At 41.0% G+C, this 27,890-nt stretch overlaps 1 protein-coding gene across 5 annotated transcripts in view; it reads right to left on the reverse strand.

Moving 5' to 3' along the window:
- The window catches only part of LOC140195303 (hepatocyte nuclear factor 4-gamma-like), a 183,392-nt gene that overhangs the window by 26,371 nt on the left and 129,131 nt on the right, over window positions 1-27,890 (reverse strand). For 3 of the 5 annotated variants that reach the window (XM_072253432.1, XM_072253424.1, XM_072253439.1), the window contains 2 exons: window positions 23,295-23,466; window positions 13,643-13,737 (listed from right to left, as the gene is read on the reverse strand). In XM_072253432.1, coding sequence (XP_072109533.1) covers window positions 13,643-13,737; window positions 23,295-23,440 — 241 coding nt within the window. In that variant the 5' untranslated portion in view covers window positions 23,441-23,466. Of the gene's footprint in view, window positions 1-13,642; window positions 13,738-23,294; window positions 23,467-25,026; window positions 25,157-27,890 lie in introns of those variants that run through there. The other 2 variants (XM_072253415.1, XM_072253407.1) reach the window with 1 other exon arrangement.

Consider the following 27,890-nt stretch of genomic DNA (forward strand, 5'->3'; position numbering starts at 1 on the left):
GTCTTCCTTTCCTGGTCATAAAATATATTTTGTTAAAACAGCATTGTTCTATGATCTATTACATATCCTATGTTCCATGTTCCATTACAGGTTCTGTGTTCTATTACAGGTTCTATGTTCCATTGCACAGAGAGCGACAGGTGTATGGAATGTCCTGCCAGAGGTGGAGTTAGAGGTAGATACCTAAGGGACACTTAGAGACTCATAGGCAGGCACTTGGATGATAGAAAAATAGAGGGCTATGTGGGAGGAGAGGATCTTAGAGCAGGTTAAAATGTCGGCACAATATCGTGGGTCAAAAGGCCTGGACTGTGCTGTAAAGTTCTATGCTATATAAATCCATTGTTTAGGCCATTCAGCTGTCTTCAATGAAAGTTTAAAATATGATTTACAGTTGCTTTAATTCTGGTGAAGCTCTGTAACTGTATTCTGTTACCTCTAACAGTCTAAGGGAATAGCCACAGAAACAGATTGTTCTATTGTTCTATTCAACAAGATTACCATAGTATTCTCAGCAGCTGTAACTGTAACAGAAGAGATGAATCATTCCTTTCAGAACTGGGCACTCTTAACTTGTGGGCACAGTACAAGATGAATTCTATAGATACAGCAAGCCTTATTCATGAAGTAATCATACGGCTGGCCTACTGGTTAGAATTAGCCTTGTTTAAAACAGGATAAAGGTGAGTTGTTTTTCCAGATCTCTCCCACACCACCAAACCCGTGACTAACTAAAACAAATTAGAGTAACTCCTTGGTCAAAGAGAAGCATTTGTGTTAATCCAACAGAGTGCAGTGAGCCAATAAACGTTTCTAATTTTTGAAAAAATTTCAACCACATTCCATAGACCACAAGACCCGAGGCATTAGACACCATCAAAATACCTTGGACACACTGCCCAAGACATGGCAAGGGTCAAACGCAAAAGCTGTTGTGTGGCAGGAGTCAGAGCTGTGATCGGATGGGATGGGATAGTAATCAGAGGTCACAACCAAAACTGGAGGGCTTGGAGAAACATGGGGCTTGTGGAAAAATCATTGTAAGTATATAATCTAGAAAGGATTTATGCAACGATGGTTTCAAAGTCAGTAACCTGTTCAGCCTGGCCTACCAAAAAGCAGAACTCACAAATGTCTCATGTGCCATGAAAGAGGTATGTTTCTCTCAGGCCATGAAGGAAAATCATAGAGACAGTAGCTGAGCACACACTGTACACCACTGAATCTGTGTGGAGTTGCATCTCCATGCATCTGTGGCATTAATAAGGATACAGAAGGGAAACTGAATATTTTGTACAAAGTCACTGGTTTTATTTCATTAAAACATTCTTATCATGTGCTTAAGGACTGCATTAGATGGTAAAACATCCAGGACCATGAATTTAAAAGTAGTATAATTTGTTGAAAACCTGTTTAGTAATATTAAGGCAATTGTTAGTCATAAGATTTAATTACATATGGTGAAAACAGTGCAGAACACATGCCAGTTAATACAGGGCATATCTTCGACAAAACTAACTGGTACTTAGCAAAGCAAATATTAAAGTCAAAATTACTTCTGCTTTTCTTTGTTTTGTCTTTAATTAACTTCCTTTATTTTAATTTTAGCAATTTATGGAACTCCAATCTATTTTCCAGATACTTCTCGGTTAATCGACAAATTGATACATAGTAATTATACTTAAATAAATACTTAAATAAGTAATGTTTTGTGTGTTTTGCTTTACCAGTTCTGTTGTCCACTTCAACCATTCATACTTAACCACTGCATTACAACAATTAACATTGGGCCTTGATTTCATTACTCCACTTGAAAAGCTTTAAACCAAATTTAACAAGCTTTTAAAAGATTATTTTACCTGAAATGCAAGCACAGAGCAACAGAATAAGAGTACTTGCTACACAGCAATTACAATGGATTGATGTTGGTCTAAATATTAAGAGGAATAGATAGAGTGGACAGCCAGCGCCTCTTCCCCAGGGCACCACTGCTCAATACAAGAGGACATGGCTTTAAGGTAAGGTGTGGGAAGTTCAAGTGGGATATTAGAGGAAGGTTTTTTACTCAGAGAGTGGTTGGTGTGTGGAATGCACTGCCTGAGTCAGTGGTGGAGGCAGATACACTAGTGAAGTTTAAGAGACTACTAGACAGGTATATGGAGGAATTGAAGGTGGGGGGTAATATGGAAGGCAGGGTTTGAGGGTCGGCACAACAATGTGGGCCGAAGGGCCTGTACTGTGCTGTACTATTCTATGTTTTATGTTCTATAAATAAATCACACCTGATAATTTCACTGCTATCAAATTAAAAATGCACTTTGAAGGTGGGCAGATGGGGTAAGATTGATGAGTAATGCAGTCGGCATAGACTAATGTGTGACTCTATGAAACACAGGAACAACCACTTATGGGTCATTCAGCTGGACACTGTCCATCGTGTGCCAAGCTGTGACATCATTTGCTATGCAATACTGCTTCAAAGATTGCCTCACATTGTCTCCCTTACAGGACAATTGAATGATGCTTTACTGAGGTCTCACTAACATAAATCTCAAACTTATCTGCAAGGCACTCCATGTCCACAATACCAACTTTCTTCCAACCACTGGTCCAACTTATTCAGCCCAGGTGCTGATGTCCAATTGCCTGAATCTCCATCATTCTAAATACCATGAACCACCGCTCCCCCCCACCCAGATTACCCCAGTGACCTGATTCTCTGGGACCACAACATTATAAGCATCTGGATCTCAACACCACTTCCCTGATGGCCAACAACACATTCACCCCTCTTTCCAACTTTCCAATAATGGCTCCATCCCATCTCCTAAACCTCCAATGTGGCACACCACCACCCTGACCCTCCTCTCACACCAGATTTATTCCCACTCCACACTTTCTGGCCTCTGTGATTAATTTGTCTCATATTATTTTCTCAGTGCCAGCCAAGGCTTCAGATCCTACATTCTTTGTGGAGACATTTAAAAAAAAACAGATGCTGGGAGAAGGAGCAAAAATAAACCACTGGAGGGTGAAGCTGCCTTTGTGGAGGCAAAGGGATGGTTAAAGTTCTGGTTGAAACCCTGGTTCAGAACTGAAGGGGAGATATGAAACAGAGGCTCCAGGTTATAGGCAGAACCAGATTGGGATGGGAAGGAGTTGGGGGGAGGGGGTTGACGATGTGCTGAGACAGAGTCTGGAAGTCAAAGCTTAATGCCTGAAGCCCTAGGTCTGCGTGTCTGCGCAACTGGGGAAGGTGAAAGCCCAATGTCTGCAAGCCCACGAGTTCGCTGGAGGCTGGAGATCAACAGGGCTTGTTGCTATTGCTGTTTTCTTGCTGTAATTTGTTGCTGTTGTTTGCTTTGTTCTGTGAACATGGTATGTTGGTGCTAGGATGTGTGGCAACACTTGCGGGCTGCCGCCAGTGCATCCTTCGGTTGCTTTGGTTGTGAATGCTAATGGTGCATTTCACTGTTTGTCTTGATCTACATGTGATAAATAAATGAATCTGAATCTGTCATTTACCTCCTTGGGTCATAACACTACCCCCTCCCCTACATGATTCCATCTGCCCATCATTCCCGCTCAGCCTGCCTGTCACCCACCAGCTTTAGTCTCACCATTCCCTCTTCTGTATCCTGCCTATTATTTCCCAGCTACACTCTCAGTCCTGGCTCAGGGAGTCGACCTGAAAAGTCTGACCATCCTTCTGCTTCTACAAGTACTCCCACATCTTCCAGCAGACTATTTTTTTTTTGCTCCTGCTGTTATTGCATTGTACAGGCACTTTTGGAATGAATTTAACCAAATATTTTTGAGAGCAGTAATCTTTTGGAGATGGTTATAAATTGGAACGAAATGAGTAGCCCCTGGATTCTAAAGCCACAGAAGGTGGTGGGGGGGGGGGGCCCATTCACAAGGCCTCAGATCAAGATTGAGCATGTCTGCCTTACTTGCCTCCTGTAACTCTCAACCAAAATCCAAGGAGCTAAAAATTGCAATTCCAGAGTATCTGGGACAGATTGGACCAGGATGAATGGGTTGGGAGAGTTGGGGTGGGAGCAAATCAACTCAAGTCAAGTCAAGTCACTTTTTATTGTCATTTCGACCATAACTGCTGATACAGTACACAGTAAAAATGAGACAATGTTTCTCAGGACCATGGTGCTACATGAAACAATACAAAAACTACGCTGAACTACATAAAACAACACAAAAACTACACTAGACTACAGACCTACCCGGGACTGCATGAAGTACACAGAACGGTGCAGGCATTACAATAAATAATAAACAAGACAATAGGCACAGCGGAGGGCAGTAAGTTGGTAGTCCGATGGCCTGGGGGAAAAATTTTTAGATAAACAGTTGAATGGCGGCGTCCGGGATCATTGGTCTCATTGCTCAGACTCATTGCTGGGTTGCTGAAGTGATGGGATTGGAGTTGGGTTGCTTGCTGGATTCAGGATGTCAACTTGAAAAGTTTGAGCATTCCTCTGCCTCCACAGGTTGGGGACGGGATCAGGGTGGCGTAGCTAATTGAGAGTGGTGGCATGGGCAGGAGGGTCAAGATCATTTGGGTAGCCATTCAGGGTAACGGGTACCAGATGGCAGGGAAGGGAGAAGGGGAATGCAGCCACATCAGGATAGAGAAAACCACTCACTACCGAGGAAGACTGATGCACTCCTTACCTGCATTATCCAGCTAAGTACTGTCTCTGGTGTACGAGGCCCAAACCAACCAAGGATCTCAGCTACACAGAACGGTCTTTTGCAACCAATGTCAAAATATGTGCACAGGGTTGTATATGATGACACATATGTACTTTGAACTCACATCACAATACATACGGTACACTGTGTGTCATGTACACAAGAGGGCCGGGAACCAACAGCTGAGTAATGCACTGAGCAAATTGACTTGGATGATGAAATTGATGGCTTTGCTGCAAAGTTTGCTGACGATATGAAGCTAGGTGGAGGGGCAGGTAGTTTTGAGGAAGTAGAGAAGTTATTGAAGGACTTAGACAGATTGGAGAATGGACAAAGAAATGGCAGATGGAATATAGTGTCGGGAAGTATATGGTCATGCACTTTGGTAGAAGAAGTGAAAAGGTTGACTATTTTCTAAATGGCGAGAAAATACAAAAAACTGAGGTGCCAAGGGACTTGAGAGTCCTTGTGCAGGATTCCTTAAAAGTTCATTTGCAGTTTGGGTCTGTGGTGAAGAAGGCAAATGCAATGTTAGCATTCACTTCAAGAGGACTAGAATACAAAAGTAAGGATGTAATATTGAGGCTTTATAAAGCACTGGTGTGGCCTCACTAGAAGTATTGTGAGCAGTTTTGGGCTTCTTAGAAAGGATGTGCTGAAACTGGAGAGAGTTCAAAGGAGATTCATAAAAATGATTCCAGGATTGAATGACTTGTCACATGAAGAGCATTTGATGGCTCTGGGCCTGTATTCATTAGAATTCAGAAGAATGAAGGGGTGACTCCATTGAAACTATCGAATGGTGAAAGACCTTGATAGAGTGGATATGGAGAGGACGTTTCCTATGGTGGAGGAGTCTAAGACCAGAGAACCTAGTGTCAGAATAGAGGGGCGTCCTTTTACAGTGGAGATGGGGAGGAATTTCTTTAGCCAGAGAGTGGTGAATCTATGGAATTCTTTTCCACAGGCAGCTGTGGAGGCCAAGTCTATATGTATATTTAAGGCAGAGGTTGATGAATTCTTGATTGATCAGGGCACGAAGGGAGACAGGAGATTGGGGTGAGAGGAATATTGGATCAGCCATGGTGAAATGGCCTAATTCTGCTCCTACATCTTATGGTCTTATAGTCAATCAATTGGCTGTTGACATTGTGAACTACACAGTAGAAATCCTAGGCCCAAGGATGCAGTGGTTTACTACAGCTCAGTGCAAGGAACCTACCCACAAAATGAGCCACCACCAACCTCATGGAGATATTTCAGACCGTGGGAGCAGCGAGTAAGCACCACTAGGATTCTGGGGTTCTGATTGCTGTTGTGAGATGCAACACATCTCAGGATCATCTATTTAAGATGGAGCGGAGGAATCCCTGAAATGAGAAGATGCACTGCTCTTCATGGGGTTACACCACTGGAAGATTTATGGATGAGCTCCTCACTCCTCTCTTGCTGTGAGGGTTCCCAGGGATAAGCATGGTGTTCCCTGTGGTTAACTCATCTCGGGCTATTTCCTCAGCGCTTCTGGCCCAACGAAGGGCTGACGTGCCCACAAGTGCTGCTCAGCATTTGAGACAAGGCACATGCCAGTCCCAGGGGCAGCAGTATCATAAAATTCTAAATATGGATGTTTTACCCGCAAATTTATTAGTATCTGTGAGTATTTATTTGAGTCTTCCTGGGCCATCTTTTGCTATAGTGTATCTACAATGATGAAGCAAAGGATGAAGAATGATGGGGCCTCTCTTCCTGTGATTCAGGAGAGAAAGAAGCTTGTGGTGCTGCACAGAATGCTAGGTAGCCATGACAGTCAGTAACCTCCGATAACCTATGTTATCCATATAACCATGTGTCATCAACAATGTGTTACTGACAAACACAGAGGGCAGTAACCTCTGATAACCTGTCCTTGGAAACCATGTGTCATTTCTCCTGGAAGGGCAGGTGAAATTGGTGGCTGAGGACTATTTGGCCAGTGACAGGAGGGAGTTCAAGTAAAATGTGGCATTGCTGTGTTCCTGAAGGGAAAGCAGAAATGAGTTATACATGTGACTGTGAAGGAAGCTGACTAACAGAGCAAGATGATGAGGTGGAGCTCCTGCCAACCAAACAGCACCACAAAGGAAGGTCAATGTAACTGCTTCTACGGAGATACATAGGCATTACCAAGCTGAGGGAGACAAGGAAAAGAAGGCAGGTGCCCAATGTGTTAGCTTGCTGCCTCCACCACCCAACACCTGCTCAGGAAGTGGGCTACTCTGTAATCCTGGAAACCCACAGAATGGATAATCAGTCTCTCACTCTCCTGGTACCTAATCTCCATTATCCTACAGGAAGACCTTTATATCTAAAGAAGTGAAATTCCCCTTTCTTTAACTTGGTAAACTACAGAACAAGTGGTACAAATGCAAAAAAATGATCAATAATCAAAGCAGGAAGACAGCAAGTTAAGCAGCATCTACGGAGAGGAATGGACAGATAACATTCAGGTTAAGACCCCTTCATCTGGATAAAAAGTTCCTCCAGCAATTTGTTTTTTGCTCCAGATTCCTGCATCTCTATAGAGTTTTGTGTCTCCAAAGGGATCAATTAGTCATTCAGTAAACTTTTGGCAAATTAAATGTAAGAACCAAGTACAGGTATCCCCTGCTTTTTGAAAGTTCACTTTATGCCACTTCGCTTTTACGAGAGACCTACATTAGTACCTGTTTTCGCTAACCAAAAGAAATCCAAAGAGGATTTTCACTTTTACGAAAAAAAGGCGAAAAGCGAAAATAGCGTTCAGCGTTTGTTTTGCAGCGAGCCCTTATAGAGGCACCGCGCACCCCGAGCAGCAAGAGTGGCGCCACCAAGCGCCTTCCCCGGAAACTACACCCAGCATCTCAGCATCAAGCCAACATAGCTTTGAACTGCGTGAGATTTTCACTACGGTTGACAGTGCTGCAATGATTACTGAAAAGTATGACTTTATTTTTGAAAGGGCACGTAGGTTTAGGGCAGGTTTGCAGGATGTTTTGAGTGCTTACAAAGAACTGTATGATAGAAAAATGCATGAATCTTCCAGTGTTCTCACTGCCTTCCCAATTCTGGTAAGTGAAACTACACTGTACATACATTATTTCTACTTTATATAGGCTGTGTATTTATCATATCATTCCTGCTTTTACTATATGTTAGTGTTATTTTGGGTTTTGTGTTATTTGGTATAATTTGGTAGGTTATTTTCTGGGTCTGGGAATGCTCAAAAATTTTTGCCATGTAAATTAATGGTAATTGCTTCTTCGCTTTACGATGTTTCGGCTTACGGAAGGTTTCACAGGAATGCTCTACTTTCCGATAGCGGGGGAAACCTGTATATTCCTTTTTGTTATTAATCTCTGTACTACTCTTGAAAAGTGCATATTAAATCATGTTTTGAAAGTTGCCCAAAGATTTCCATGCAGTTCGGTTGCTGGTGGCCATATTCTACCAGTACCTTAGCCGATGGGAGTCTAAGTTTGAGAAATCAGCAAACTAATAAGCACCACCATCTAGAGGCCACATAAAAACAGGACATTTATTTTCTGTTCTAAGTACAGCAGTGCTGGAAGTTATTTCAAGGGCACCACGGTAGTTTAGCAGTTAGCTCAACATTATTACAGCTCCGGGCATTCCAGATTGAGATTTCGTCTCCAGCACAGTTCTGTAAGGAGTCTCTGTATGTCTCCCCTGTGGAATTCATGGGATTCCTCATCAGGTGCTCCAGTTTCCTCCCACAGTCCAAAGCTGTACTGCGTAGGTTAATTTGTCACTGTAAATTGTCAAGTGATTAAAGATAGAAACACAGAAAACCTGCAGGACAATACAGGCCCTTCAGCCCACAATGCTGCACCGAACATGTCCTTACTTTAGAAATTACCTATAGTTACCAATAGCCCCCTATTTTTCTAAGCTCCATGTACCTGTCCAGGAGTCTCTTAAAAGACTCTATTGTATCCGCTTCCACCACTGTCACTGGCAGCCTATTCCACGCACTCACCACTCTCTGCGTTAAAAACTTACCCCTGACATCTCCTCCGCACCTACTTCCAAGCACCTTAAAACTGTACCCACTCGTGTTAGCCATTTCAGCCCTGGGAAAAACCCTCTGACTATCCAGCTTGATCAATGCCTCTCATCATCTTATATACCTCTATCAGGTCACCTCTCATTCTCTGTCGCTCCAAGGAAAAAATGCCAAGTTCACTCAATCTATTCTCATAAGGTATGCTCCCCAATCAAGGCAACATCCTTGTAAATCTCCTCTGCACCCTTTCTATAGTTTCCACATCCTTCCTGTAGTGAGGTGATTAGAACTGATCACAGCGCTCCAAGTGGGGTCTGACTAGGGTCCTATATAGCTGTAACATTACCTCTCAGCTCTTAAATTCAATCACACAGTTAATGAAGGCCAATACACCGTATGCCTTCTTAACCACAGAATCAACCTGCACAGCAGCTTTGAGTGTCCTGTGGACTCGGACCCCAAGATGCCTCTGATTCTCCACACTGCCAAGTCTTACCATTAATACTATATTCTGCCATCATATTTGACCTACCAAAATGAACCACTTCACACTTATCTGTGTTGAACTCCAGCTGCCACTTCTCAGCCCAGCTTTGCATCCTGTCGATGGCTTGCTCTAACCTCTGATAGCCCTCCACACTATTCACAACACCTCCAATGTTTGTGTCATCAGCAAATTTACTAACCCATCCCTCCACTTTCTCATCTAGGTCGTTTATAAAAATCACGAAGAGGAGGGGTCCCAGAACAGATTCCTGAGGCACACCACTGGTCACCGACCTCCATGCAGAATATGACACGTCTACAACCACTCTTTGCCTTCTGTGGGTGAGCCAATTCTGGATCCACAAAGCAAGAACCCTATGGATCCCATGCCACCTCACTTTCTCAATAAGGCTTGTATGGGGTATCTAATCAAATGCCTTGCTGAAATCCATATACACTACATCTACTGTTCTACCTTCATCAATGTGTTTAGTCACATCCTCAAAAAATTCAATCAGGCTCATAAGGCATGACCTGCCCTTGACAAAGCCATGCTGACTATTCCTAATCATATTATGCTTCTCCAAATGTTCATAAATCCTGCCTCTCAAGATATTTTCCCTCAACTTACCAACCACTGAAGTAAGACTCACTGGTCTATAATTTCCTGGGCGATCTCTACTCCCTTTCTTGAACAATGGAACAACAACTGCAACCCTCTAATCCTCCAATACCTCTCCCGTCCCCATTGATGATGCAAAGATCATTACCAGAGGCTCAGTAATCTCCTCCCTTGCCTCCCATAGTAGCCCGGCGTACATCTCGTCCAGTTCTGGAGACATACTCAACTTGATGCTTTCCAAAAGCTCCAGCACATCCCCTTTCTTAATGTCTATATGATCAAGCTTTTCAATCCACTGTAAGTCATTTCTACAATCTCCAAGATCCTTTTCTGTGGTAAATACTGAAGCAAAGTACTCATTAAGTACCTCTGCTGTCTCCTCCGGTTCCATACACACTTTTCCACTGTCACACTTGATTGGTCCTATTCTGTAACATCTTATCCTTTTGCTCTTCACATACTTGTGGAATGCCTTGGGGTTTTCCTTAATCCTGTCCGCCAAGGCCTTCTCATGGCCCCTTCTGGCTCTCCTAATTTCTTTCTTAAGCTCCTTCCTGCTAGCCTTATAATCTTCCAGATCTCTATCATTAGCTAGTTTTTTGAACCTTTCGTTAGCCTTTTTTTGCTTCTTGACCAGATTGTCAACAGCCTTTCTACACCACGGTTTCTGTACCCTACGATCCTTTCCTTGTCTCATTGGAACATACCTATGCAGACGCACCTCAAATATCCCCTGAACATTTGCCACATTTCTGCCATACATTTCCCTGAGAACATCTCTCCCGAATTTATGCTTCTAAGTTCCTGCCTGATAGCTTCATATTTCCCCTTACTCCAATTAAACACTTTTCTCACTTGTCTGCTCCTATCCCTCTACAATGCTATGGTAAAGGAGATAGAATTGTGATCACTATCTCCAAAATGTTCTCCAACTGAGAGACCTGATACCTGACCAGGTTCACTTCCCTATACGAAATCAAGTATAGCCTCTCCTCTTGTAGGTTTAATCTACATATTGCGTCATGAAACCTTCCTGAACACAGCTAACAAACTCCACCCTATCTAAACCCCTTGCTCTAGGGAGATGCCAATCAACATTTGGGAAATTAAAATCCCCCACAACAACAACCCTGTTATTATTACACCTCTCTAGAATCTGTCTCCCTATCTGCTCCTTGATGTCCCTGTTACTATTGGGTAGTTTATAAAAAAACACCCAATAGAATTATTGATCCCTTCCTGTTTCTAACTTCCACCCACAGAGATTCAGTAGACCATCCCTCCATGACTTCATCCTTTTCTGAAGCAGTGACGCTATCTCTGATCAACAGTGCCAAGCCCCCACCTCTTTTGCCTCCCTCCCTGTCCTTTCTGAAACATCTAAAGACTGGAACTCTACATAACCACTCCTGCCCCTGAGCCATCCAAGTCTCTGTAATGGCCACAACATCATAGCTCCATACTGATCCATGCTCTAAGCTCATCTGCTTTGTTCATGACGTTTCTTGCATTAAAATAGACACATCTCAACCCATCAGTCTGAGCGTATCCCTTCTCTATCAACTGTCTATCCTCCCTCTCATACTGTCTCCAAGCTTTCTATATTTGTGAGGCAACCGTCTTTTCCTCCGTCTCTTCAGTTCGGTTCACACCCCCCAGCAAATCTAGTTCAAACTCTCCCCAGTAGCCTTAGCAAACTTCCCTCACCAGATACTAAGAGCTTTTTTAGTATATAAAGGGAAAACGAGAGTTAAGGGTAGATATTGGACAAATAGAAAATGAAGCTGGAGATGTTGTAATGAGAAACACAGAGATGGCAGAGGAAGTGAATGCATATTTTGCGTCAGTCTTCACAGTGGAAGGTACCTGCAGTATACCAGACATTCAAGAGTGTCAGGGAAGTGAAGCATGTGCAGTGAAAATTACGACTGAGAAGGTGCTCAGGAAGCTTAATGGTCTGAGGGTGAATAAATCTCCTGGACCTGATGGAATGCACCTTTGGGTTCTGAAAGAAGTAGCTGGAGAGATTGCAGAGGCATTAACAATGATCGTTCAAGAATCGATAGATTCTGGCATTGTACTGGATGACTGGAAAATTGCAAATGTTACTCCGCTATTTAAGAAGAGTGGGATGCAGCAGCAAGACAACTATAGACCAGTTAGCCTGACATCAGTGGTTGGGAAGTTAGTGATGAGATTACGGAATACCTGGAGGCACATGACAAGATAGGCCAAGGCCAGCATGGTTTCCTGAAAGGAAAATCCTGCCTGACTAACCTACTGCAATTTTTTGAGGAAATTACAAGCAGGGTAGGCAAAGGAGATGCGGTAGATGTGGTGTACTTGGATTTCAGTAGGTCTTTGATAAGGTGCCATACCTGAGGCTGCTTAGCAAGATAAGAGCCGACGGAATTACAGGAGAGTTACTAGTGTGGGTGGAGCATTGGCTGATCAGCAGAAAACAGAGAGTGGGAATAAAGGGATCCTATTCTGGCTGGCTGCCGGTTACCAGTGGAGTTCCACAGGAGTCAGTGTTGGGACCGCTGCTTTTTACAATGCATGTCAATGATTTGGACTATGGGATTAATGGATTTGTGGCTAAATTTGACGATGATACAAAGATAGGTGGAGGAGCAGGTAGTGTTGAGGAAACAGAAAGTCTGCAGAGAGACTAAGCTAGTTTAGGGGAATGGGCAAAGAAGCGGCAAATGAAATACAATGTTGGAAAGTGTATGGTCATGCACTTTGGTGGAAGATATAAACAGACAGACTACTTTTCAGATGGGGAGAGAATTGAAATGCAGAGATGCAAATGGTCTTGGGAGTCTTTGTGCAGGATACCCTAAAGGTTAAGCTCCAGGTTGAGTTGGTGATGAAAAAGGCGAATGCAATGTTGGCATTCATTTCTAGAGATATAGAATGTAAGAGCAGGGATGTGATGTTGAGGCTCTATAAGGCACTCGTGAGACCACACTCGGAGTACTGTGCGGAGTTTTGGGTTCCTTATTTTAGAAAGGCTATACTGACATAGGAGAGGGTTCAGAGAAGATTCATGAGAATAATTCCAGGAATAAAAGGGTTATTGTATGAGGAACATCTGGCAGCTCTTGAGCTGTATTAACTGGAGTTCAGGAGAATGAGGGGGGATCTCTTAGAAACATCCCAAATGTTAAAAGGCCCAAACAGATTAGAAATGGCAAAGTTATTTCCCATGGTAGGGGATTTAGAACAGAGATGTGGAGAAATTAGTCGGGGGTGGTAAGTCTGTGGAATTTGTTGCCACGAGCGGTTGTGGAGGCCAAGTCATTGGGTGCATTTAAGGCAGAGATAGATAGGTTCTTGATTATCCAGGGAATCAAAGGGTATGGGGTGAAGGCAGGGAAATTAGTCGGGGGTGGTAAGTCTGTGGAATTTGTTGCCACAACTGTTGTGGAGGCCAAGTCATTGGGTGCATTTAAGGCAGAGATAGATAGGTTCTTGATTATCTAGGGAATCAAAGGGTATGGGGTGAAGGCAGGGGAGTGGGGATGACTGGAAGAATTGGATCAGCCCATGATTGAATGGCGAGGCACACTCGATGGGCCAAATGGCCTACCTCTGCTCCTATATCTTATGGTCTTATGATTAAGTTAGGGTTAATCAGGGTTGAGGGGTTGCTGGGGTGGCAAGGCTTGAAGTGCCAGAGGGGCCTACTCCTCGCTGTATTGCTAAATAAAAAATATATATATAGATTTTCTTTTTGGTTAGTGATTCACTTGATCATCCTTTGACAGTCTTACCTTCTTTCTTCATCCCAGCTCGAAAACATTTCTTCAATCTGCAATATCTGCACTGGTTCCTCTTGTCTTTGTCAATAACACACTGCCGATTAAACCTGAGGGTTCACATAGCATATAACTATCAGCCAGAATACAGTCAGCGTTGTCAGTGGGATTTTAAAACGACAAGTTGTCAAACTGAAAAAGACGGATGCCAAGAAATTCAATAACGTTATCAGCATTATGCAATTGAAAATAATTTTCTTCCCCGAAGTGAAATGCGATAGCGACCGTTTCTGGACTGCATTACGTCACTCTGAAAGCTCCACTCGAAACTTTCTAGTTGAGTCAGTCTCTGAGTATGTGAGTTTCGAGTCAGGGATGCACAGGAGGACATTATTCATTGTGCAGCACTCCAGGGAAATCTGAACTACATTGTTATATCTGCACCAGTCACTTGGCATGCACAAGACAATATGGTCAGACTGGAGCGACACCGGAATGGAATGTCTACAAGGTAAGTAAATTATCAACATTTACTCTCAGCCCATTCTGCACCCCTAATTGATTTCCAGCCTGCACACATCTCTGAACTTCCCTCACTTCCAAAAAAAATCACAAGTCTTAATCTGCCTGTCTCATTACATTCCACTTCTGATTCCCCAGACCGATCTCCCTGACCTATCTGGCTTCGATCCCTCTTCAAATAATGCCTGTTCTCAAACCTTCAACTTTTAAGTCTCAGTTGAGCCACCTTGAAAATGTGAATTTTCCAACTTTAGTATAATTTTGCCCTATATTTTTTTCTGTCAATTAGTCTGAGCTACCAGACACAATCTTGCTTCTAGCTGCAATGTAACCCAGACAAAAAGGATAACCAGCCTCTAACTGCCTTATTAACCCAGTCTCATCCTAGAACAAATATTCCCTATGCCTTATCAATTCCTCATACCACCTTCTCTTTATACCCATAATACCCTCTTTATACCTAAATATGCCAACTCTCTGAATTAGAAATATTAACTGCTTCTCTTTCCAACGATGCCAGTTGCCCTGTTGTGTTTACAGTATTTCTGTTTTCACTTTTAATTTTCAGCATCTACAGATTTTTTATATATTCTCAACCTTCAAATAATTCTGTTTCCAAAATTCCAAATGGATTTTCAAACATCAGCAGATCAAATCCACTAACCTTTAAATAATATCAATTTACTATAATTTCCAAAAATAGTCCTTGATTTACCCACCCTTCAAACAAAGAACATTCCAACTTTCCACCCCTCAAGCAATACTACTTCCTACACACCCCACCAATCAAGCAACACTTCCTCAAACCCTGTCCTTGATATAAATGCTGCAAACCTTTGGACCTTACAAGGTAAGCTAAGTGCTATTCCTTCCTCTTAAAAATTACTGATTCCGAAGTGCTAATCTTCAAACAATGATGGTCACAATGCTCCAAACCTAAAACAATATCAGTTCTGATCTTCACCCTTGAAAAAAATAGACAGGCTCCTGTCTCCTTATCTTCATATAGTGCCAGCTCTATTTCACCAATCTTCAAATAAGACATGCCATCCTTCCACGAATATCTATTCTGAAACTTAAACTTTCAATCAACACCTTCAAACAATGTTTGATCCTATTCTGTACTCTTTAGAACTGAACTGTTTAGAGCAGTGGCTCTCACACATTGCATGGTGTGAAATAATACTGGTTAAGGTTCTCTTACCATTGTATAATGCCATTGCCAAGCCTCATTCTCCAGCCACACTGTAAGTCAGGGGTTCTCAGCCTGGGATCCACAAACCCCTCAGTTAATGGTAGGCATTCAGAGCGTAAAAAAAGGTTGGGAACCCTGCTGACGGCTGTCCACAACTTGGGCCCAGCCACAGAAAGAACCACTTATATAGTTCATTGAATGAGGTCTGTTTTCTGATGGTTGCCAGTGTTCCACACTTGACACAATATTGGCTCTGAGTCGAACCCTTTAATGTATAATGATCTGAATCCTGTACTCAATCTTATCACCATGACTTTTCTAATCCTGCTTTCTTCAAGCAATGACCACTCAAGCATTTATCATAATTCAGCACTCAAACAGACTGCTCCACACTTCATGAAATGCTAGTTCCAACTCATAAGTCATCAAACGAGGCATCCTACACTTCCAAAAAAATTAGTTTTGAACTCCATCCCTTCCAACAGTACCATTCCCTATGTACATTTCCCATTCCTCATCATTTTGATTACAACACATCAATACTTCAAAGAACGCCAGTTCCAAATAATCACCCTCAAAAGATATCTATGCCAAATCCCAAAACCCAACCACAGTGCAGGGTCCCAGGGCCAGTTCCAACCACTCGTCCTTTGAAGAATACAGTTCCAATCCTTACCCTTCATAAAATTTAATTTTGATCCTTACATTCTTGAAATAATATAGTCCCATCTGCTCAATTCCTTCAACTGTGCTGGCTTGGAGGTATCACTATATAAATAGTGAGAATACCAATATAATTTCATTTAGATAATTTAGATAGAAGCATTTCTGAACCACACTCCATTAACAATCACTTTCTATTCAAATAGAGGTGATTCCCAATTCTGGCCATTCATATAGTACTGTTTTTGACTTCTCTCTCTTTAAACAATGTCTGTTCCAATGTACGATTCTTCAATAAATGCCCCAATATTCAAAACTTACCAGGTTGGTTCAAATAATAATAGTTTTTAAATCACCATTCACCAATCCGAAACACAAACTCCAAAAAGGTTCCTTGTTTTGATCTCCTCTCTTTAACCAGAAGTTCCCAACCTGGGATCCACGGATCCCTTGGTTAATGGTAGGGGTCCATGGCAGAGAAAAGGTTGAGAACCTCTGCTTGAAATGGTGACTGTTTTGATCCCCACTCTTGAAACAATACCAGTCCTGACCTCCCCCACCCTTTCAAGCAATTTTGATTCTGATTCCCCACCCCTCAACCAACGCAAGACTGACCCCCAGTCTCTTCCAATCACTCACCCTTTAAACGATAACTTTACTGAATCCCACCCATCATCCAATGCCAGTATTCAATGGTCACACTTCACACAACATTGATTCAAACCCCACGTCTTTCAAAAAGTGCCAGTGCTGACACCCGCACTCCAGCCAGTGTACAGAGCTCTCAGGCACAAAAGAAAATCATAAACTCAAGAGATTCTGCAGATACTAGAAATCTTAAGCAACACACACAATGCTGGAGGAACTCAGCAAGTCAGGCAGCATCGATGTGGGAGAATAAACTGTCGACATTTTGGGCTGACACCTTTTGTCAGGACTGGAAAGGAAGGTGCCAGGAGCCTGAATAAGAAGGTAGGGGGTGGGGTGGGGAGGGGAGTAGAAGGGAAAGAGCACAAGCTGTTAGGTGATAGGTGAGACCAGAGTAACACACACAAAATGCTGGAGGAACTCAGCAGGTCAAGTAGCATCTATGGAGAGGAGTAAGTAGTCAACATTTTGGGCTGAGACCCTTCATCAGGACCAGGTGAGACTAGGTGAAGGTGGTCACTAACAAAGAGAATCACCATCAACTACACGCTGAAAACGTCACCTCAACTGGTGAGGAAACATCTGCAAGATAATTGCCAAGCTCAGCAAACACCTCAATACCGGATGTAAGTTTTATTCAATAGCAAAAAATCTGCAAAGCTCTAAGCAGGTAAGTGAAAGGTGAGAACAGGTGAGTGGCAAGGTGGGTGGGTGGGGGAATGGGGATAAAGTAAGAAGCTGGGAGGGAAGAGATGGAAGAGGTCATTTATTATTATTAATATTGTTTCTTTTTTTTGTATTTGCATAGCTTGGCTCCTTTTGCACTTTGGCTGCTAGTCCAGCTTTGTGTATAGTTTCTCATTGATTCTATTGTACATCTTTATTCTACTGTGAATGCCTGCAACAATAAATCTCAGGATAGTATTGGGTGATTTTGATAATAAATTTTCTTTGAAACAGCTGAAGTAGAAGGAATCTAATGGAGGAGAGCTGTGCACTATGGAAGAAAGGCAAACCAGTACAACTTACAGTTCTGAAATGGTGCAATGTCATAGTCATAATTTATTGATCCCAGGGGAAATTGGTTTTCGTTACAGTTGCACCATAAATAATTAAATAGTAATAAAACCATAAATAGTTAAATAGTAATACGTAAATTATGCCAGGAAATAAGTCCAGGACCAGCCTATTGGCTCAGGGTGTCTGACCCTCCAAGGGAGGAGTTGTAAAGTTTGATGGCCACAGGCAGAAATGACTTCCTATGATGCTCTGTGTTGCATCTTGGTGGAATGAGTCTCTGGCTGAATGTACTCCTGTGCGCACCCAGTACATTAAGTAGTGGATGGGAGACTTTGTCCAAGATGGCATGCAACGTTGACAGCATCCTCTTTTCAGACACCACCGTCAGAGAGTCCAGTTCCATCCCCACAACATCACTGGCCTTACGAATGAGTTTGTTGATTCTGTTGGTGTCTGCTACCCTCAGCCTGCTGCCCCAGCACACAACAGCGAACATGATTGCACTGGCCACCACAGATCGCACTGGTCCATTTACTTAGTGAGACTTTTTTTTAAATGGGTGCCAAAATGCCACCCTTCAATTCCGATCTCCAGTTACTCAAATGACACTGGTTGTGATTTCACCCCTTCAAGCAACGCTGGATCAACCCCTTCACCTATCATTTCCAATCACCCACACTTTAAACACTAGCAGTACCAACATACCACCATTCAAACAATGTTGATTTCGAAGCATAACCCTTAACCAGCACAGTTTCCATTCAGTCTTCTTTCAGTCTTTACATTTAGCCAATCTTTCCAACATGATAGCTTCCAAATCCTTGCCATTCAATTAATGCTATTGCACCAACATTTAAATAATGAAAATAAGCTAAAGAATTTAAAGAACTGCTGGGTCCGATATTCCAGCCTGACACGATTCAAACTGTACTGGATTGAAACTTTCTTCAACCTAACACCCTTCAAACTACACTAGATTGAACCTCCCTTTCCTTCAAAACTGGGAAGAGGAGGAATTTCTTTAGCCAGAGGGTGGCGATGGAATTTGTTGCCATGGAGGGATTTGGCGGTCAAGTCATTGGTGTTTAAGTCAGGGCTTGATAAATTCAGTAGCCACTTTATTTGATAGACCTGGTATACCAGCTTGTTAATGCAAATAGCTAATTAGTCTATCATGTGACAGCAACTCAATGCATAAAAGCTTGCAGGCAAAGTCATGAGGTTCAGTCGGTACTCAGAGCAAACATCAGAATGGGGAAAGAAACGTGTTCTAAGTGACTATGACCATGGAATGATATTTGGTGCCAGGCGGGATGGTTTGAGTACCTCATAAATTGTTGATCTTCTGGTGTTTTCACGCACAACAGTCTCTAGAATTTACAGAGAATGGTGTGAAAAATCTAAAGCATCCGGTGAGTGGTAGTTCTGTGGGCGAAAACGTGTTGTTAATGAGAGAGCTCAGAGCAGAATGGTTCAAGCTGACAGAACAGCAACAGCAGCTCAGATAGCCACATGTTACAACAGCAGTATCCAAAAGAGCGTCTCTGAATGCACAATAGAATCAGACTTTGACATGGATGGGCTACAGCAGCAGAAGACCACGGACAGCACTCAGTGGCCACTTTATTAGGTACATCCTGAGGTAGGTCTAGATTGATATGGAGGTTAAGTGTTGCAGGGAAGTGATAGGAGAATGGGGTTGAAAAAAATAAGATATGATTGAATGGTGGGACAGATTTAATGGGCCAAATTGCCTAATTCTGCTCCTACATCTTAGGTTCTTGTGGTCTTCCAATCATGAAATTTTGCTGAAGCTGCACTCCACATACTCCAGCCAAACTCAGGTTTGTGGACATAGCTTCCAAAGGAGGACCTGTTGTATATTTCCAGCCCCCAAAGAGTGAAATGCTCACTCACTTAATAAATCTGTACTTCACTGTACAATGCTGGACTGAGCCAACTCTCAAGCTTAAGACACTGGTTTTTCTGACTATTACCTTCAAGTACAAGTTTAATTTTTATTCAACCACACACGAATACTCGTGAATACAGCTAGATGGAGCAGCATTACTCCAGGGTCAAGGTGTGAAGCACTGCACCAACAGTCACACATAGCACAAGGCACATATAAGATATCAGTAAAATACAAGTCACACAAAGCAAAATATAGTCCAAAACCCTGAGTCCATGAACGTTACAGGGGTCTGGAGTCAAACACAATACAACTTGCTTCTGCCAAACAAACATTTCAAGCAGTGTTGGATCTGATTCTATTCTCTTTCACCCCTGCCCCCCCCACCCCATACAATGCTGGTGCTGTACCCCAGACCTGAGGCCTGTGAGCATCAGCTCTCTAGGCATAGCCTAAGGAAGGAGGATGAGTTATAATTACTTATTCCACAGTTGCAATGTCAACCCACTCAGTGAGATCTCATTTTTTTCCTCTGAGTATTAATGTTAACTTGCTGCACTCTGATTCTTAACAACTTTCCTAAGTAAGGTGAACCAGCTTCTGCTCCATTTATTTTTCTTCAACTTACTTTCATTTCCATAACTCGTGCTGGGATGTATTTACATTTGTGACTAGAAGCCTGTGGCACACAAATATGTAACAGCATGACTAGCTTATTTGCACTTCCTCCCTACAAGATTTAACCTAAAATTTATACCTACATTTTCTTTGTTCAAGAATAACACATATCATCAATCTGTTGCTATTTGCATGGCAGAATTATTTACTTTAAGAAATTCTGGACTGGAATTTGCTGCCAATACCTTTCCAATCCTAAGTGGCAAGACCCTGTGTAGTGAAAGGACTTAGCCAGTAGCGATATTGTCACAAGACTGAGCACCATCTCAGAACAGCTGGAAATGCTCCAGGAAGCCAGAACTACATTAGCAACAACTTATGCAGGCCTAGCGTCTTAATGTGATCCATTGTCCAATCAGAGATATTCCCTTTGTTACACCACAACTAACTACCCCCACCAACACACACACAATTCTCTGAAACCAAGACTAACTTGCTTTTTCCCTTTCTCCAGCCTGATGAATGGTCCATCATTTGAAGCATTAACTGTACCTTTTTCTATAGAATATGCCTGATATGCTGAATTTTTCCAGCATTTTCAGTTATCTGTTTTAGTACCACATTTCCTCAGTCTTTCTTACCACTTGTAGAAGTCTGGCCAGCTGAGGAGGTCTCGCAACCTTACCATTAACAACACATTATGCAGACCATAAACTTAAAGTGCCTGGAACTGCTTTAATTAAGTCATTTCTACCCATCCTATCACAGACATTCCCTTTGCTCCATTCACCTGTCCCTCACCTTCTTTCTACTGAAAGTTAATTCGTGATTTTCTCTATCAGTTCTGATAAAGGGTTGCATATCCAAAACATTGACTATTTCTCTTTTGACATTTTAGATTTCTTCCTTCTACAGATTTTCTTTTTTTGATTTTCATTCATGGGAATACTTTTACTAGTTGGCTAAGCTGAACAATAGATATCATTGGGATTCAAAAGCTTGCAGGTGATAGGTGAGGAATGAGTGACTGAGCATATGATTGAAGACTTGGAGAATCACACAGAACACAGGGGAAGCAGTGAGAGAAGTTCTCACTGAACTTCCATCAAAGAGGTGATTTAAACTTCTTCAGGGAAGACATACCTCAAAATCTATAACATCCAAAGCAATGTGAAAGAACTAGTGCAAGAATAAATATCTTAACTCATTAAGATTAAGACAAAAGTCAAATTCTTAAAAAGCTTAAAAACAACAGAAATATAAAATGTGCAAAAATGTTTTTGCAAGTGTACTTCAAGAAAAAAAATTAAAAAGCTCTTCTCCTTTGTAGTTACTCTTTTCTATTGAAATGTATGAACCTGTGGCAGGTTCAGTCTGGCACGGCTCCAACTGGCAGGCTCCCCAGTGTAAATGCTGGGGAACTGCAGCTGGTTTCACACTCTGTCACTGGACACCATGGGGTGTCCAACATTGGAGCATTCATGCAGAAGCCTGAAATTTTCATGGGGAATAAAACAAAACTATTCAGAAGGTGCTGTTGCATGAAGAATGACATGGACTTTCATTTATATAGAACTTCGAGCATCCAAAAAGTTATAAGCAACACATGGAAACATTAACAAACAGCAAACGATTCCAACCTACATAAAGAGGTACCAGGGCAGATGACCAAAGCTTTGATCATAAGACCATAAGACAAAGCAGCAGAAGTAGGCGAATCAGCCCATCGAGTCTGCTACGCCATCTTATCATGAGCTGATCCATTCGCCTATTTAGTCCCACTCCCCCGGTTCTCACCATAACCTTTGATGCCCTGGCTACTCAGATACCTATCAATCTCTGCCTTAAATACACCCAATGACTTGGCCTCCACTGCTGCCCGTGGCAACAAATTCCATAGATTCACCACCCTCTGACTAAAAAGATTTCTTCACATTTCTGTTCTGAATGGGCGCCCTTAAGTCATGCCCTCTCGTACTAGACTGCCCCATCATGGGAAACAACTTTGCCACATCCACTCTGTCCATGCCCTTTAACATTCGAAATGTTTCTATGAGGTCTCCCCTCATTCTTCTAAACTCCAAGGAATACAGTCCAAGAGCGGACAAACGTTCCTCATATGTTAACCCTCTCATTCCCGGAATCATTCTAGTGAATCTTCTCTGTACCCTTTCCAACGTCAGCACATCCTTTCTTAAATAAGGAGACCAAAACTGCCCACTATGTATTTGGTCAAATACGTAGGTTTCAAGTGAGTGAAGAGAGTTAAAGTGACTAAAAGGGTAATTCTAGAAATGAGTACTTTGGAAGTTGAAGGCAGATTACCAGTGCCAGTTTGATTAAACTCAACGATAATTAAGAGGTAAGTACATGAGAAGTATTGATTTCCCTGAAGAGTTTTAAGGCTGGAGGAATTCACAGACTTCAGAAGGATAGGTTGAAAACAAGATACAGAATTTTTATATCAAGATATTTCTTAAATGAGGTTAACATAGATCATGAGACATACAATAAAGTGAAGAAAGAATGGAACTTGGTAAAGTTAGGATCGGGACAAGAGTTGTAAGTAGATCAACAAGGGGCAGGTAGGAGAATTGGAGTGGGCCAGTGTAGGTGTACAAAGTTCAAGTAAAGGTTTCATCAGAAGATGTACTGAAGCAGGGAGGAAGTTTGCAATGTTACAGAAGTATTATTAGATGAATTTGTGATTCAAAACTCATTTAATGATGCTACAATAAGGCTGAAAACATACTGGTTCTGTTTCAGACAGGAGTGGGTAGACTCAGTAGCAGGACAAGACAGTGTATTGTACATCAGGCAACTAATACATTAATAGCAATGTAGTATCACTGTCCAAAAATAACTTTCCACCCCAACATCTTCACACTGTAAAAATTAATCTGAGCAAAACACTGTCCATAAATTAATAATCATTCTGAAGATGGGTTCCTCTCCTGATAATTCCTACCTTCCCAGCACTCGTCAAGCTTATTTAAGAACTAAGGTTCAATCAGAAGATCTGTCCGTGTATTACTCCGGGTCAATTGGCAGTGTCGATGCAGCACTAGCACGAGATTGGAGGTCCGTACCTGCACGAGTACACATGGCTCTTCCTTATGCTTCGCCTGAAGAAACCCTTGCATCCATCACAACTGGAGGCACCATAGTGTTTGCCTGTGGCTCGGTCCCCACAGATTGCACACAGAGAGTTTATTCCACTGTCTGATGTATTCATTGTGTTTGTCGCTGATGGAGAAGTATCTGAGGAAAGAAGGAATAAACGATCAATCCAGCTATACTTAGCAGGCAGCATATTTACAAAGCTATGAAAAAGCTTGCTAACAGACACCCGTCATCTTCTTTTCCCATTTCAATTAGTGTGTGCTGCCACTTTACAGTACAAACTGAGTTATCAAATGCCTTTATTATTTTGATGAGCCTCTTTGTATTCTCCGAAACAAAAGGATTCCCTTGGACATTAATTTTGCTCTCAGTTATTCTTTGATCACATAGGCAACTATATGTAATGAAACACATCAAAATGTGCAAGAGCAAACCTCTTTCAGAAATCAATGTATTTAGATAAAATTGTATCATTTTGCAGTAATTCAATTTAGGCAAATTGCATGGGGATTTAGGGATGGAGAAATCAAAAAAGATAATAAAATATAATTTGTAATTTAATACAAAGCTAAGTAGCAGGCATGCGCTTTGCCTTTCAATTGTGATAATCAAAAGGGGCAAAGGTAGAACTCCAAGCATGCTTTCAAATGGAAATGATTAAGACTGGCATTGGCACAGTTACAAAATTATCTGCTGTCTTCTAACAAGTAACCATAAATGATTTCTTAAATGACAAGTACTGTATATTTGCCAACAAATAATTCCTCTTAAACAATATAATATCAAGCATAGAACAACATCTAATGTTGCAGGACTACAATATCATGTGGATCACAATCTAGAATTTATAGAATTTCTCCTTTGAAATTAGGAAAAGTTTGCAGAATTTAATTATTCTTAACTTCAACTCAGTCCCTTCCATTCAAATATCAAAGCATTACTTTAGGTATGCGTGATATCTTCAAAAATTAACAAATTAACTGAGGGATTTCAAGCAAAAGCACTAAGTTGGCATTTACTACTATTACCACCAGTCAATTTGTCACTTACATTACACAAGCCTTTATATCACCAATGATCTGAAATCAATGTTAATGTACATACACAGGCAAAGATAATCCTGTACTTAATCAGTAAAAAAAAGTAGTTACTATTTTATGTCAGTTAGATAATCAATGAAGAGAGAAAATGATGAGTTTATTAATTAGTTAACATTAGGTCACTGGGCTCTATTACCTTTCACTTTTCATCGTCCAAAAGGAAGGTTTAAGCTATGGAAAAAATATACTGTTTCATCTTACAAAGAATGTAAAATGGGTCTGCTCTAACGACAGTTAATGACTTCAGAAAATGAATCAAGTTTTGACTCAGAAGTATGTATTAACCTGTTTTTTTTCTGCTGCTGTTGAAAGACTAAAATGAATAGACAGATAAATGGAACAGGCTTTAATCTTCTGACTCTAATCGACTATCTGAAAATTAGTGGCATATTATTTAAAAATGCACCTAGAGTCACAACATTACTAAATGTGCTCATTCATTAAAAGTGAAACATAGCTACCATTACTTGCTAGTCATAAAGTTTCTTTAATTTTTCAATCCTTTATATAACTTACTTCCTTTTTTTAAAAAACTTTACATCAGTCTGTTGATCTTCATACCCAAGTAACGTAGCATCAATCAACTCCTATAACTTACCTTGGGCACTGTACAGCAACTGCATATTTTCAAACTCCAAAGTAGCATAAGATGAATCCAAAGCCTCACTATAATTTGCCATGTCCATATCCAAAAACGATCCAGACAGCTTCATTATGATTGTACATAGAGCTCTCTCTTAGCAGTCCCACTATCCAACAGGATCATCCACTAGATTGTCTGATGCATATTCAGAATTTTGAAATGCTGTCTACAACAAACTACGTGATCTGCTTGTATAACTTTTATGCAATGGAATGGGAGGAGTCCTTGAATTTACGCACTCATTCTGCACAGTTATGCTAATAGCGGCTTCTTGACCAAGTCTATCTAAATGAGGTTATGATGTTTATGGTACTTTTTTTTAGTGACTATCATTCGATATTGAAAGTCAGCAATAGCTACTGACTTTCTAATTACATTAGACACTTCAAAAGAGGATTTTATTTTATAATATTTGTTATATTTAAATGCAAAATATGGCCAAAGTGAAAATATTTATAAGGTTCAAGTGCACAGGATCTACTAGCTGCTTGACCTACTGAACTTTGCAAGGACATAGCACAAATATTGACACTTAAATTAGGAAACAAAATGAGGCAGACAAATATTCTCTCTGTAAAGTTAAAGTGGTGTATACCATTTTCTCTTATCGTATCTTTTTGGCTGTTTGGTAAACATCAATCTAATGGATGGGTTTACTTGCAGCCTACCAGGACATAGAGAGTTAAAAAGAGAAAGAAAGGTGAAAGAAAATACTGAAATATTTTCTACAATACAATGAACTTGAAGAAACTCAAGGTGTTCTAAAGCAGGGATACTTTGATTACTAAATTATTGTTATAAAGCACATGATGTTTATTTTGTGGTAATGGCACCATCTCAATTTTAACTTCATAAAATTTAAACTGCATGTTGTTTTCTTTGCATCTTACCAACATAAAGCATATTGACATAGATTGTCCACAATCAGGAACAAAACAATTATGACTGTCAATTCTGTGCTAGCTGGGGTTCACTCAAAAGCTACACTCACTTCTACATTAATAGACCATTATTAAAATAGAATTTAAAGGTAAAATAATAATGCCAGAAACTACAAGTTCATTTTTTATTGAATGCTGGGTAACACAATATTGCTCAGTCTGCTGAACTTGGAAGGTAAACATAACTCCAAATGAAGAACTATAAAGTACTTTGTACAGTTTGTATTGAAGATAGTGAAAAATGCTTTCTTCAGAAAACATTGATAACAGGCACAATCTAACATGTCTTATCAGATTTTGCATTACACCATGAAATAGAACCAGGAAAGTTTCATATATCTTATCTCTTCAACGATTAAACCTACATTTGTTCAACATTCTGTGTTCTGCCTCATCCAATAATTTTAAAAGCAACTGTTATTCTGATAAAAAAAAATCTTGTCTTATCTACAAGGTTACATTCATAAAAAAATAAATTCCTAAAAGAGTACCCCACTCTGTCATGCTCAGATATAATCTTCATATCTTCCTGAATCAAACTTACTACTTGAATAAAAATCAGTTGTGTCATTTTTTAGATTATACTTTCTGTGCTGCAATGCCAATGTGGATAAATGTGGGCCATATAGTCTATTTGTCTTCACTGTGAGAATTGTTTCTCTTTGAAACACATTTGGGGTAAAGAGGAGAACATATGACAATAGATTATTAAATGTCAGCCAGGAAAAAGACAGCGTTTAAAGAAGATGGTGACTATCACTATAAAGGCAGAAAGAGTATTGAACTGATGGCCACACCTATAATTAACCAGGTTAAAGGAGTATTCTGGAACAAGTACAAAGGCCATTGGCGGTAAAACAGTTACAAGGAGAGAACACAGCCCAGGAGGTTAAAGGCCAGAGAAGACATACAACTCACAGAATAAACACCATAGGTAATAAAGTGAGTCACTAAACCCTGAATAAGCAGCTGCACTGAGGGAATCATGGGAATAGAAAGGAATCTGGCTGAAATATGCTACCTAATCCATGAAGGCCTCCAGCAAAAAGGCTTCCAGTTCTCAGTAGCCTCAGCAGCAACTCAATGGGCAAAGCAACCAATTATCGATCTTTTCCGGAGTCAGATTAAGAGGCCACTTGGAAAGGGAGGGAATGGAGGGATATCAAACATGTGCAGCAGATGTGATTAATTTGGATTAGCATCATGATTGGCACATACACATTTCAAATGCTTTCTCTACCATGCATTGGTGTACATTATGTAGGCATTGATGTACCTTCTCGTTTGATCAGATATCCTTAATCAATATAGAAGTCACAATGAGAGAGTGTGCAATACTTGATCTGCTATTATGAATGAGACAGGACAGTTGACAGATATTTGTGTAGGGGAACACTTCTCATCAAGTGAGCACCATGCCATTAGTTTCAGAGTAAATACGCAAAAAGAAAGCTTTGGACTGTGGGCTGAGATAGTAAATTGGCGAAAGCAATTTTGATGGTATCAAAAAGGATCTGGCAATTGTGGATTGGGACAAGCTGTTTTCTGCTAATGGTGTACTTAGTAAATGGGAGGCCTTCAAAAGTGATATTTTAAGAGTACCAAGCTTGTATATGCCTGTCAGAATAAAAGGCAATGATAACAGGTGTAGTGAACCTTGGTTTTCAAGAAACATTGAGGCCCTGGTTAAGAAAAAAAGGAGGTGGATTGCAGGTATGGGGCAGGTAAGAACAAATGAGGTGCTTATGAAATACAAGAAGACACTTAAGAAAGAAATCAGGAGGGCTAAAAGAAGGCATGAAGTTGATCTAGTACACAAGATAAAGGAGAATCCTTAGGGATTATACAGATACGTTAAGAGCAAAAGGATTGCAAGAG

This window comes from Mobula birostris, chromosome 1 (assembly GCF_030028105.1).
Source record: "Mobula birostris isolate sMobBir1 chromosome 1, sMobBir1.hap1, whole genome shotgun sequence".
Taxonomy (NCBI): Eukaryota; Metazoa; Chordata; class Chondrichthyes; order Myliobatiformes; family Myliobatidae; genus Mobula; species Mobula birostris.